This window comes from Hypanus sabinus, chromosome 3, assembly GCF_030144855.1.
Source record: "Hypanus sabinus isolate sHypSab1 chromosome 3, sHypSab1.hap1, whole genome shotgun sequence".
NCBI lineage: Eukaryota > Metazoa > Chordata > Chondrichthyes > Myliobatiformes > Dasyatidae > Hypanus > Hypanus sabinus.
This window is the reverse complement of record NC_082708.1, coordinates 95835668-95850921: the sequence shown is the minus strand read 5'-3', so window position 1 is coordinate 95850921 and position 15254 is coordinate 95835668. Positions and strand designations below refer to the sequence as shown.

Below are 15254 nucleotides of genomic sequence, written 5' to 3'. Positions count from 1 at the left end.
AGGTTAAGTTGGAAGGTGACGGGGGCCCCACATGCTATTGTTATTCCAGAGTGTGGTGTGAAAAGGCAGAATTTGAAATGCTGTTTGAACAACGAGTTCTAACTGAAAACTAATAGCCTGAAAGGTCCTGAAGAGAAAACTAGCAACTTCCGTAAAATTAAAGAATTGGGTGGAAATTCAGAAGATGGTCTAAGTTTGGGACACATTGTTGATAAAATAACTCCTATAGAAGGAGCGGACGAAAACCTATTTCGCCAGGGGACCCAAGCTCCCCACGTGGGAATTAACCGGAAAAGCGGCGAGGGTTAATGGGGACGCCATTTTTAAATAGCAAAAGCCGGTTTTACGGGATTTCGACAAAGCACGTGAATAATAAAGATACCCCCATGGAAGCCTGCCTGTTAAGTTTGAAAGCAACATAAAGATTAGTAGTTGCATGAACTTTTGTAGTGTACACGTAAGCTAAGATCACAACTCTTTAGTTTTTGTTTGCTGAAGGAAAGAAATAAAAATAGGTGGTTATTAAATTGCTCTGATGCTACAAGACTTTAGTAAGGTACAAGATCAAGATGTTAAGATATTAAAGGAAGTGACACTGTAATCGTTAACTGTTTAGATGCTGAATTGAATGTATAACTGTATTACTCTGTAGAAAAAAAAACTTTTGTATTGTGTTAGATTCTAAAGTCCTGTAAGACTCAGTACTACTTCGCTTTCACCACTGGTGAAAACGCTTTGAAGAAAGGGGGTGTTACGAATGTGCCACAGCTCTGAGGGGCCGAAGGGTGTGGGGTAGCCCCCTCCTTTTTGAGAATCGCAAGATCACTATTGAGTCAGTTCAGGAGACCCAGGAATTGAGAGAAAGACATGCAGAATCCACAAAGAGTTTGGAATGTGTCCTGGCCTCCGAAAGGCGGAACCATTGATAACGGCTATTGTCTGCTTGGAGACGGACTTGTGTATTGAATCCTGTACTATGCATCGAAGCCCCCAGGCAATGACCCGGGGGGGGGGGGGGGGGGCGGGGTTGGTGGAGGGATTGCACCATCCCAACCTGATTGAAGCTAACAACGGGGAAATCAACTCCCAATGACTCTTGAAGGATTGACATCATAAAAGGAATGGGCAAGTTTTAACCCGTCTTTCTCTCCAACCAAAAAAGCTGCAGCTTGAATGAACTAAAGTGACTTTTATATTTCCTTTCTTTCTAAATCTTTTTATTAATATTAGTAATATGGACAGAATACAGATGATATATTGATAAAGAAATTACCAACATAGACATTCCATTACATATGAAAAAAAAACATACATAATAGTTACAATATAAATGAGTTTACCAAGACATAAGCCATAAGATATATGTATGGACATAGTAAATCTAAATATTTCATAATGTATATTATAAAAAAAACAGAAAAAAGAAAGAAAAACAAAAAAAAAATTTATATAATGCAGAACTAGCTAATCTAATCTAATAACAATAACTAATAAGTAATATAAAAGAAAAAAAAAACAAAAAAGAAGGAAAAAAAAACGGGCTGTTTATAATATCTCACAAAAATAAGTATTCATCAATGCCGTCACTTCCGGTCCTCTCAAAATACATAAGCTGAAAACTGGGAAATCAAATGAACTTGGCACAGGGTCATATTACATCATATGAAAATGTTGAATAAATGGTCTCCATAACTTTTCAAATTTAATAGAAGTCTCAAAAGTACCACTTCTAATTTTTTCTAAATTTAAACATAACATAGTTTGAGAGAACCAATTAAATACAGTGGGAGGATCAATTTCTTTCCAATTCAACAATATAGATCTTCTAGCCATCAGAGTTAGAAATGCAATCATTCGACGGGCTGAAGAAGATAAATGCAGTGAATCTAACATTGGTAAACCAAAAATTGCGGTAATAGGATGAGGTTGTAAATCAATATTCAAAACCGCAGAAATAATATCAAAAATATCTTTCCAATATTTCTCCAAAAATGAACACGACCAAAACATGTGAGTTAAAGACGCAATTTCAGAATGACATCTATCACAAATAGGACTTATATGAGAGTAAAAATGAGCTAATTTATCCTTGGACATATGGGCCCTTTGTACGACCTTAAATTGTATTAATGAATGTTTGGCACATTAACTAATTGAAGAATTCTATCCCAATTCTCACTAGAAATACTAAAACTAAGCTCTCTTTCCCAATCCTGTTTAGTCTTATAAAGAGGCTCTGAACGTATCTTCATAATTATATTATAAAGTTTTGAAATAAGCCCTTTTTGAAAAGGGTCTAATTCAAATAAACTCTCCAAAGTATCTGAAGGCACAAAATTTGGAAACGTAGAGAGTACAGAACTTAAAAAATGTCTAATCTGTAAATATCTAAAAAAATGAAATCTCGGCAAGTTATATTTGTTGGATAATTGTTCAAAAGACATGAAACAATTATCTAAAAATAAATCAGAAAATCTTACTAATCCCTTAGTTTTCCAAGCTGAATAAGCTTGATCTATAATGGAAGGGTGAAAAAAACAATTAGATACAATAGGACTATTTAAAACGAATTGAGTCAACCCAAAAAATCTCCGAAATTGAAACCATATACGCAATGTATGTTTAACTATCGGGTTGTCAATTCGTTTCGGCAATTTAGAAAGAGCAAAAGGGAGAGAAGTCCCTAAAATAGAACTCAAAGCATAAGCTGATACCGATTTAGTTTCTAAACTCACCCAACAAGGGCCAAAAGATCCACTCCCATCTTTCAACCAACATAACAAATATCTAATATTAACTGCCCAATAGTAAAATCTGAAATTAGGTAATGCTAACCCACCTTCCTTTTTTGTCTTCTGTAAATATGTTTTACCTAACCTGGGATTTTTATACTGCCATATATATGAAGAAATTTTAGAGTCAACATTAGTAAAAAAAAGATTTCGGGATAAAAATTGGTATCGCTTGAAAAATATATAAAAACTTAGGTAAAATAACCATCTTAATAGCATTAATCCTACCTATTAGGGATAGAGACAAAGGTGAACACTTAGTAAACAAACCTTTAATCTGATCAATTAAGGGTAAAAAATTAAATCTAAACAAATCTTTATGGTTTTTTGTGATTTTGATCCCTAAATAAGTAAAAGAGTCATTAACTAATTTAAAGGGTAAATTTCCATAAATTGGGACCCGTTTATTCAATGGAAACAATTCACTTTTATTAAGATTTAACTTATACCCAGAAAGCTCACTAAATTGAGCCAATAATGATAAAACTGCTGGAATGGATTTCTCCGGGTTAGAAATGAATAATAATAAATCATCTGCATACAAAGATAACATGAATATCTGTCCCACGATTAATACCCAAAATATCCTGTGATTGTCTGATGGCAATTGCCAAAGGTTCTAAGGCAATGTTAAATAGTAATGGACTAAGAGGACATCCCTGTCTAGTGCCCCGAAATAGGCGAAAAAAGGGAGATCTTTGATTATTGGTAACCACTGAGGCTACTGGAGTATGATAAATCAATTTAATCCATGATATAAATATCGGACTAAAATTAAACTTCTCCAACACATTAAATAAGTAAGGCCATTCAACTCTGTCAAATGCTTTCTCCGCATCTAATGAAATCACGCATTCTGAAGTATCACGTGAGGGAGTATAAACAATATTCAACAATCTCCTAATGTTAAAAAAAGAATAACGATTTTTAATAAAGCCAGTTTGATCATCTGAAATAATTTTGGGTAATACCTTCTCCAATCTAGATGCCAGTAACTTAGAAAAAATCTTGGAGTCTACATTCAATAAAGATATAGGTCTATAAGAAGCACAATTAGTAGGGTCTTTATCTTTCTTCAATATTAGAGAAATGGAAGCTCTATAAAAAGATTGTGGCAAATTCCCTAATCTAATGGCCTCCTCAAAAACCTTACCTAACCAAGGGGAAAGAGTAGCGGAAAAAAATTTTAAAAATTCAACTGTATAACCATCTGGACCCGGTGCTTTCCCAGAATTCATTGAGGAAATAGCCCCCTTAATTTCTACATCCGTAATAGGAGTATCCAATATCAAAAGATCATCAGATGATAACCTTGGAAAATTTAATTTTCCAAGAAAATCAGACATGGTATTATAATCTTGAGGAAATTCAGATTGATACAGGGAGGTATAGAAATCTTGAAATGCCTTATTTATCTCATCATGATTAACTGTCAGATTCCCATTCTGCTGACCAATCTTAGTGATTTGACGTTTAACCAGAGCATTCTTCAATTGACTAGCTAACAGTTTACCAGATTTATCACTATGTATATAAAAATCAGATTTAGTTTTCATTAATTGATTTTCAATCGAGGATGTAAGTAATAAACTATGTTCCATTTGAAGTTCAACCCTTTGTTTGTAAAGCTCCTTACTAGGAGCAATCGAATATTTCTTATCAATCTCTTTAATTTTATCAACCAATAAAAGAGTTTCCATCTTGATACGTTTCCTCAAACCAGCAGAATAAGAAATAATCTGTCCACGTATATAAGCTTTAAAAGTGTCCCAAAGTGTTCCGCAGGAAATATCATCTGTAGAATTAGTTGAGAAGAAGAAGTCGATCTGCTCCTCCATAAATTTTATAAAGTCAGAGTCTTGCAACAAGGTAGAGTCAAATCGCCATTGTCTAGCATTAGAAGCTGTATCCGTAAATTTCATAGAAAGTAATAACGGAGCATGATCAGAGATAGCTATAATATCATAGTTACAACCGATTACCAATGGAATAAAACAAGAGTCTACAAAAAAATAATCAATTCTTGAATAAGAGTGATAAACATGTGAGAAAAAAGAAAACTCTTTGTCTTTAGGATACCGGAATCTCCAAATATCAAAAACTCCATTGTCAGTCAAAAAAGAGTTAATACAAGTGGCCGACTTATTAGGTAAAGTCTGAATAGATAAAGATTTATCCATCAGAGGATTTAAACAACAATTAAAGTCACCACCCATTATTAACTTATATTCATTTAGATTGGGTAAAGAAGTAAATAAAGACTTAAAAAAGTCAGGACAATCCACATTTGGAGCATAAACATTAACCAAAGCAACCTTTTTATTACAAAGTAAACCCGTAATTAACAAAAATCTGCCATTCGGATCCGAAAAAATATCATGTTGAACAAATGAAATAGAGGAGTCAATAAAAATTGAAACTCCTTTTACTTTAGCATTCGAATTTGCGTGATACTGTTGACCCCGCCAAAATCTAAAAAAACGAAATTTGTCCTCCCTCCTCACATGAGTTTCTTGTACAAAAATGATATGAGCATTAAGTCTTTGGAATACTTTGAAAATCTTCTTTCGTTTAATTGGATGATTTAAACCATTAGTATTCCAAGACACAAAATTAATGGTCTGAGCCATAATTCTAAAATCAACCCTTTGGTATAGAAAGGGTTAACCAACTTATAAACTCATGCACCCGGAAGAGGAACAAAAGTAGTGAGAAAACCCGGAAGTGACGACAACACAGACATATTTGAAGTTCAAAAACAGCCCGAATAAAAAAACTAACACAAACTGGTACAAAAAAAATAGAGTTAGAAAACAGACCATCCCCCCACCCCCCCGAGAAAAAGAGAAAAAGCCAAAATATGACTTAAAAAGAGAAAAAGTAAGACTAATCCTACCCCCATGTCAGCTGAAGAACACTCCATATAAAAAGGATATATATAAAAGAATCACCCCAACTTTAAAAATAAAATCGCTATAATAAAAACCATATTTCTAAGTATAGTTAGTTGTAAAAAGAATAAAAATATAATCACTAAAAAACAATTATAACTCGGGCTCTGGCCCAGACAAAACAAAAAATATTTAAGCTAAGATAAGCGATGCATTGTACGGAAGAAACGCGAAAAATATAAACATAATGCCATCTTAAGCAAAACCAAAAATCTTTTCCAAAAAACCACCATCTTAATCAAGGAAAAATTTACCTTCAAAGAATTAAAAATATACCTTTGAAGGAACAAAATTAATAGACAAGTATGTAGTTAAATGATTAAACTGTATAAGGCAAAACAATTAACATGACGCAAACACACTTTAACTTGAGTATAAAGTGTAGGATGAACCTACACCAATAACCAGATTTTAATTCTGGTTTAAGAGATCGAGAACCATCTTACACGATCAAAATCATTCATTTATTAAAGACTAGTGTCTGTAGCAGTAGGGAAGTTCTCCTCCAGGTATTTTCTCGCTTCTGAAGTTGAAATGAAAACCTATCGTGGAGCATTCGACGGAGAAATTCGAAGCTTCGCAGGGTATAGAAGCGCAGGTTTCAGATTTTTCTCATAACATTCAGCCATCAACGGTTTAAAAAGAAGCCTTCTTTTTAAAAGATCTGAACTAAAATCTTCGATCAGGCGGAAGCAAAAATCTTTGATTTTAATCATTCCTACCCGACGAGCTGCTCTTATAACTTGTTCTTTGTCATGTACATAATGGAACCGGACAATTACCACCGAAGGTTTGTCTGTAACACTCGGTGATCGACGCCGAATTCTATGTGCCCGATCCAATAAAGGGGGGTTATTTGGGAAAATCGTCAGAAACGCTTCTTTTAAAAGTTGAGCGAAATATTTCGAAGGGTCATCTTTTTCTATGCCGTCTGGAAGACCAAGTATACGTAAGTTCTGTCTTCTGGACCGATTCTCAAAATCGTCACTCTTGGCTTTAAGGGCTTCCATCAGCTTAATGGTCGAAATTAAATCCTGTTGCAGTTTTCCAATAGTCAAATCTCGCTTCCGAGCTTCTTCTTGCAGAGACGCAATAAGAGCTTGTTGCTGTTTAATTACTGAATCCGTCTTAAACATGTACTCTTGAAAACCCTTTATATCTTCTTTAAAAAATTGTTTTAGTTCAGCAAATTTTTCATCCAAAACCTCCATAAACAATTCAAAAGTTAATTGTGTTTGTTGTGTCGGAGCCTGCTTTTTTCCGTTACCGTTCGGATTACATCCGGGATCCCGTCCCTTAGACCTGAGAGACATTTCTGTTTGCATATCTTCAAAAGTTCACAACAAACTCTTGGCAGTAAATCCAAAAAAAAGAATAAAGAAACTTTCGATATAGGTAAAAATAAGCTGAATAAGGGTGATCAAAGGTTAAAAAAAGTAAAGGTTATAGAGCGAATCCAAAACGGTACTCACTCCATGAGCGTCTCCAGCTGACTCCTGACTTTTATATTTCCATCGGACAATACATTATCCCCCTAGACAACGATAGAGCTATTCCTTATTGATTATTATTATACCCGCGTTTTTAGATTTAGTATTGACGACGTATATTATCTGTATGTTTGCATTGATATTATTTTTGTGTATTTTTATCAATAAATACTGTTAAAAATAGTACCATCAGACTTCAACGGACCTCTCTATCTTTGCTGGTAAGTGACCCAGTTATGGGGTACGTAACACCTGAAACTCTAAGTTAGTACATATTTAGGAAAAATTTTAAGGATTTTAAAGAAGTTATTTAAATCACAACTTTGAATGAACAATAGTTGAGTATCTCACAGTAATTTCCTCCAATTCATTCAACTGTGAAACATTCCTGATGCTTCTGAGACCTGGCATATCTTTGAAAGTGTCTTCCATACCTAATGGGCGATTGTTGTTCATCCATCGCCATCGATGAAGACCTCGACACCATTAGACACTTTGAGACTGGATGCCGTGTGTCTGAAGATGACTGGTCAGGCCAATTTGGGCACGGAATGCCCTGGCACATGTTGGGCAGAGGTGTGTAGGCACTGCAGTTGTTGCACTGGTGCCTCTGTGTTTCAGCAATGCGTCTTGCTTCGTAAGCTTGACAGCCTTGTGGATGAGGCTGTGCCAGGTAGGGCAGTTTTGTGCCAGCGTTTCCCAGGAGGTCATGTCTAGGTCAAGCGACTTCAGGGAGGCCTTTATTGTGTCTTTGTAACATTTCTTCTGCCCTCCATGCAAGCGTCTTCCAGCAGAGAGTTCCCCAAAAAGGAGCTGCTTGGGTATGCCCTCATCCGGCATACGGATGACGTGACCTGCCCGCCTCTCAGCAGCGGATGACATGACCTTTCCTCTGCTCTCATCAGCAGTGTGTGGACTGATGGTAGACTTACTGTAGAGAGAACTTCAGTGTCTGGTACTTAGTCTTGCCATCTGATGCCTAATATTCTGCAAAGACAAGTCATGTGGAAATGTTTGAACTGTCTTGCATGCCTTCGATACACAATCCACGTTTCACAGGCATACGGGAGGGTCATGAGTACCACGGCTCTGTAGACCTTCAGTTGTGTTGCTGGGCTGATTCCCCGATGTTCCCACACAGTGGAGCGCAGTCTACCGAGAGCAGAACTTGCCTTTGCCATTCTACAGTTAACTTTTGTATCAATTGCATTGGGAGAGTGTGCTGCCAAGGTAAGTAAACTGATCCACTGCCTGTAGTTTCTGTCCTTTGATTGTGATTTTGGGTTCTGTGTATGGTGCACGAGGAACAGGCTGATGCATGACTTCCGTCTTTTTGATGTTGATGGTGAGATCAAAGTTGTCACAAGCCATAGAGAATTTGTCCATATTGACCTGCATCCCTGGCTCTGAACCAGCATACAGGGCACAGTCATCGGCAAAGAGGAAGTCTCTCAGGACAGTCTCCTCCACTTTGGCAATAGCTTGAAGTCTCCTCAGGTTGACGAGCTTCCCATCCACTCTGTACAAGTCTGACTCCAGCATCACTGTCCTGGAAGGCATCATTCAGCATGACAGTAAACATCACACTGAACAGTGTGGGTGCGAGCAAACAGACGTTTGACGCCACTGGTGACTGGGAATGCCTTTGAGGATTCTCCGCCGTCCAGCATTCTGGCCATCATGGAACTGGCGTACCATCTGACTGAATTTGGCGGGGTAGCCGAACTTTGACATGGTCCTCCACAGGCCTTGTCGGCAGACAGTGCCGAAGGCTTTCGTGTGTTCGTGATTCTGCTCCTGACACTCCTCCTGTGCAGCAGAAATCATGTCAATAGTCCCACTGTGACTCTGACAGCAGGTCCAGCTTCAGATGAATGACCAGACGATTTAGCAGGACTCTTGCAAGAGTGGGCAATTAGCAATTAGATAAGGCCAAAAGATAACGGAGCAGAATCAGGCCGTTTTCCTTTAGGCTGACCCCTTTTTCCTCACTGCCCCAATTTCCTGCCTTCTTCCCATATCCCTTTATGTCATGACCAATCAAGAATCTATCAACCTCTACATAATATACATAAAAACTTGGCTTCCACAGCTGCCTGTGGCAAAGAATTCCACACTTTTTCTCCACCTAGAAAATAGTCAACCATTTTATTTCTTCTACCAAAATGCATGGCCATATACTTCCTGACACTCTATTCCACCTGCCATTTCTTTGCCCATTCTCCACATCCAAATCCTTTTCTAGCCTCTCTACTTCCTCAAAACTACCTGCCCCTCCACACATCTTCATATTGTCTGCAAACCTTACAACAAAGCCATCAATTTCATCATTGACATATAACATTAAAAAATCTGTCCCAACACAGACCCTGTGGAACACCACTATTCACCAACAGCCAACCAGAAAAGGCTCCCTTAATTCTCACTCTTTGCCTCCTGCCAATCAGCCACTGCATCATCTTTCCTGCTAGAATCTTCCCTGTAATACAAGCTCGTAGCTTGTTAAGTAGCCTCATGTGTGCCACCTTGTCAAATCCCTTCTGAAAATCTAAGTACGCAACATCAACCAATTCTTTGTCTATCCTGCTTGTTATTTCTTCAAAGAACTCCAACAGATCTGTCAGGCAAGATTTTCCCTTAAGTTATGCTGACTTCGGCCTATTTTATCATGTGTCTCCAAATACCCTGAGACCTCATCCTTAATCGATTCCAACATCTTCCCAACCACTGAAGTCAGACTTTCCGGCCTATAGTTTTCCCTCTTCAGCCTCTTTCCCCTCTTTGGGAGTGGAGTGACATTTGCAATTCTCTAGCTTTCCAAAACCATTCCAGAATTTGGTGATTCTTGAAAGATCATTACTAATGCCTCCACAATCTCTTCAGCCACCTCTATCAGAACCCTGGAATGTACACCATCTGGTCCAGGTGATTTATCTACCTTCAGATCCAAGAACCTTCTCTCTAGTTATGGTAACTTCTGACACCTAGAACTTCCACCATACTGCTAGTGTCTTCCACAGTGAAGTTTGATGCAAAATACTTATTCAGTTCACCCATCTTTTCCTTGTCCTCCATTACTGCCTCTCCAGTAACGTCTTCCAGCTATCTGATATCCACTCTCACCTCTATATTACATTTCATGTATCTGAAGAAACTTTTGGTATCCTTTTTAATATTATTGGCTAGCTTACTTTTGTACTCCATCTTTACCTTCTTAATTACCTTTTTAGTTGCCTGTTGATTTTAAAAAGCTACCCAATCCACTAACTTCCCACTATTTTTTGCTCTATAATATGTCCTCTCTTTGGCTTTTATGTTGGCTTTGACTTCTCTTGTCAGCCACAGTTGTGTCATCTTTCCTTTAGAATACTTCTTCCTCCTTGGGATGTATATTTCTCCCAGAAATTGCTCCCAAAAATTCCAGCCATTACTGCTCTGTCATCATCCCTGCCAGTGTTCTTTTCCAATCAATTCTGGCCAACTCCCCTCTCATGCCTCTGTAATACCCTTTATTCCACTGTAATACTGATACATCTCACTTTAGCTTCTTCTTCTCAAATTTCACAGTGAATTTGATCATATTTTAATCACTTGCCCCTAAGGGTTCATTTACCTTAAGCTCTCTAATCAATTTGAGTTAACTGCACAACACCCAATCCAGAATGGTTGATCCCCCCCCCCCAGTGAGCTGCTCTAAAAAGCCATCTCGTAGGCACTCTAGAATGTCCCCCTGTAAGGGTTGATTTATATATGTGTGTCTGGGCTACGCCGTAGCCTACACCATCGGCCTGATTTTCATTTCTGTGTCGCTCTACACTGTAGTGAGCATGCACTGGTGTGCGCCAAAACGCTAGTTGGCGGTGGGGTTTCTATGCCACTGTGTTGAGTGCCTTCGTGAGAGACATGGACGCGGAAATGCATTTCAAACATTTTCGCATGTTGGCAGGTAGATTTGACGATTTGGTTCATCTATTTTGCATCGGTGTACAGACATGGTGGAGAAGAAGCAACCGAAATTGCGAAGCTACCAAGCGGACCGATCATAGTTGTTGCAGTCTGCATCGCTGCAATGTGTGAGTTATTTTTTTGGGGAGGTACACGTCACCCTACAGCGTAGGGTACGTGGTACCTATGGTGTAGATGCGACGCAGAAGTATAAATCCAGCACCAACCTGATTTTGTCAATCTACCTGCATATTGAAATCCCCCATGACTATTGTAACATTGCCATTTTGACATGCATTTTCTTTTTTTTGGTAATTTATTTCTTATTGCAGTTCATCATCAAACATTTTCACAAGATGTATTTCAGATACTATACATATATATCATATAGTCATATTTGCCACAATTCTCCACTTAATATTTATTTGAGGTATGCATTTATAGAAAAGAGAGGAAAGAAAGAACAAGCAAAAGGAAAAAACTATGTACAAGTAAGGAGTGATTTTTTTAAACAACATATTCATTGATTTGTGAGAATAAAATCAGGTCTATGAGGTGTTATGTAGTTAAACCACCTTTCCCAGTATGAATCAAATTGTTCCAACTTATGATTAACAAATGCTGTTATCTTCTCCATTCTGTAAATGTCCATTGTAATTTCCATCCATGCACTTAAAGTTGGGCTCTCCTGTGATAGACATTTCCTGGTAAGAGTCTTTTTTACCAGCCACCAACAGTATATTCATTAAATATTTCTCTTTTCAACCATTTTTGAGGTATATACCTAAAATATATGGTCTTACTTTCTAAGGGATTTCACATTTAAAAATGTCTTGTATGGCATTCTGTATACCATTTCAATAGTCTTTGATAACGGGGCATTCCCAGAAAATATTATAATGGTTTGCATTTTGACTTCCACAATTTCTCCAGCAAAGAGGGAGGTCACTATCATAATGGGATTTCTAAAAAGGTGTAATAAAATATCTAGTTTTTCCATCCAAACTCCCTCCATTTCTATGAACTGGTACAATTCCATATTACTGTCTATTCTTCCTCAGATATAATTATCTCTCCTTCCTTCTCCCATTTTGTTTTAATGTATGAAGTTGAATGTGTTTTAAGATTTGACAAACCTTTATACACGCTTAAAATGATTCTACTACTGTTATCTGAATTATATGCTTTTCTAAATAGTTCTATCAGGCATGTACTTGCCTTGGTTACATTTTTAATCGTCCTATTAACATACTGTTGCATCTGTAAATACCAATGAAAATCTTGTTTTTCTAATAAGTGTTTCTCTTTAAGCATTTCAAAACTGAGCAGTGTTCCTTCTTTCATTATATTACAAAGAACTGTTAATGTCCAGTCCTTAAATCTAGCATCCAGTTTATTCGGCGTAAAATCTGAGTCATATGCACACCATCTGAGAATTGCAGTATCTTCCTCTAATTTATATACTTTTATTAGTTTTCCATATTTTAAGTGTCCATTTCACCCACAGGTTATCAATAGTATTTATGTAACTTTGTAGGTTGTTATCAGCCAAAATTGCCTGTATGGGGATGGAAAGTACCCTCTCTTCAATATTCTTCCATTGAGAGTCATATGATGGGTTGCACCAACATATCACAGCTCTCATCTGTGCTGCAAAATAATAATCTCTAAGAGAAGGTAGGCCCTTTTCCTTGGCTAATTGCAAAGTTTTGAGACAAACTCTAGGCCTTTTACTTTGCCATATATGTCTTAATAGCATTTTGTTCCATTATAACCATATAACAATTACAGCACGGAAACAGGGCACCTCGGCCCTTCTAGTCTGTGCCGGATGCTTACTCTCACCTAGTCCCACTGACCCACACTCAGCCCATAACCCTCCATTCCTTTCCTGTCCATATACCTATCCAATTTTACTTTAAATGACAATACCGAACCTGCCTCTACCACTTCCACTGGAAGCTCGTTTACTCTCTGAGTAAAGAAATCCCCCCTCTTGTTACCCTTAAACTTTTGCCCCCTAATTCTCAACTCATGTCATCATGTTTGCACCTCCCCTACTCTCAATGGAAAAAGCCTGTCCACATCAACTCTATCTATCCCCCTCATAATTTTAAATACCTCTATCAAGTCCCCCATCAACCTTCTACACTCCAAAGAATAAAGACCTAATTTGTTTAACCTTTCCCTGTAACTTAGGTGCTGAAACCCAGGTAACACTCTAGTAAATTTTCTCTGTACTCTCTCTATTTTGTTGACATCTTTCCATAACTCGGTGACCAGAACTGTATACAATACTCCAAATTCGGCCTTACCAATGTATTGTACAATTTTAACATTACATCCCAACTCCTATACTCAAAGCTCTGATTTATAAAGGCCAACATACCAAAAGCTTTCTTCACCACCCTATCCACATGAGATTCCACCTTCAGGGAACTATGTACCATTATTTCTAGATCACTCTGTTCTACTGCATTCTTCAATGCCCTACCATTTACCATGTATGTCCTACTTGGATTATTCCTACCAAAATGTAGCACCTCACACTTATCAGCATTAAACTCCATCTGCCATCGTTCAGCCCACTCTTCTAACTGGCCTAAATCTCTCTGCAAGCTTTGAAAACCTACTACATTATCCACAGCACCACCTACTTTAGTATCATCTGCATACTTACTAATCCAATTTACCACCTCATCATCCAGATCATTAATGTATATGACAAACAACATTGGACTCAGTACAGATCCCTCAGGCACACCACTAGTCACCGGCCTCCAACCTGACAAACAGTTATCCACCACTACTCTCTGGCATCTCCCATCCAGCCACTGTTGTATCCATTTTACTACTTCAATATTAATACCTAACGATTGAACCTTCCTAACTAACCTTCCGTGTGGAACCTTGTCAAAGGCCTTACTGAAGTCCATGTAGACAACATCCACTGCTTTACCTTCATCAACTTTTCTAGTAACCTCCTCAAAAAATTCAATAAGATTTGTCAAACATGACCTTCCACGCACAAATCCATGTTGACTGTTCCTAATCAGACCCTGTCTATCCAGATAATTATATATACCATCTCTAAGAATACTTTCCATTAACTTACCCACCACTGATGTCAAACTGACAGGCCTATAATTGCTAGGTTTACTCTTAGAACCCTTTTTAAACAATGGAACCACATGAGCAATACGCCAATCCTCCGGCACCATCCCTGTTTCTAATGACATTTGAAATATTTCTGTCAGAGCCCCTACTATTTCTACACTAACTTCCCTCAAGGTCCTAGGGAATATCCTGTCAGGACCCAAAGATTTATCCACTTTTTTATTCCTTAAAAGCTCCAGCACTTCCTCCTCTTTAATTGTCCTAATAACTTCCCTACTTGTTTCCCTTATCTTACACAATTCAATATCCTTCTCCTTAGTGAATACCGAAGAAAAGAAATTGTTCAAAATCTCCCCCATCTCTTTTGGCTCCACACATAGCTGTCCACTATGATTCTCTAAGGGACCAATTTTATCCCTCACTATCCTTTTGCTATTAATATAACTGTAGAAACCCTTCGGATTTATTTTCACTTTACTTGCCAAAGCAACCTCGTATCTTCTTTTAGCTTTTCCAATAACTTTCTTAAGATTCTTCTTACATTCTTTATATTCCTCGAGCACCTCCTTCACTCCATGCTGCCTATTTTTATTGTAGATATCTCTATTTTTCCTAACCAAGTTTCCAATATCCCTTGAAAACCACGGCTCTCTCAAACTTTTAACCTTTCCTTTCAACCTAACAGGAACATAAAGATTCTGTACCTCAAAATTTCACCTTTAAATGACCTCCATTTCTCTATTCCATCCTTCCCAAAAAACAAATTGTCCCAATCCACTCCTCCTAAATCCTTTCGCATCTCCTCAAAGTTAGCCTTTCTCCAATCAAAAATCTCAACCCTGGGTCCAGTCCTATCCTTCTCCATAATTATATTGAAACTAATGGCATTGTGATCACTGGACCCGAAGTGCTCCCCAACACATACCTCCGTCATCTGATCTACTTCATTCTCTAACAGA

At 37.7% G+C, this 15254-nt stretch overlaps 1 protein-coding gene across 7 annotated transcripts in view; it reads right to left on the bottom strand.

Moving 5' to 3' along the window:
• slc2a9l2 (solute carrier family 2 member 9, like 2) overlaps positions 1-15254 on the bottom strand; it is a 408559-nt gene that overhangs the window by 79635 nt on the left and 313670 nt on the right. The window contains exon 12 of one of the 7 annotated variants that reach the window (XM_059964829.1): positions 11487-11866. The exons of the other annotated variants lie outside the window; for them this stretch is intronic. Within the exon in view, the coding sequence (XP_059820812.1) occupies positions 11790-11866 (77 nt within the window). The 3' untranslated portion in view covers positions 11487-11789. Of the gene's footprint in view, positions 1-11486; positions 11867-15254 lie in introns of those variants that run through there. 7 annotated transcript variants of the gene reach the window in all.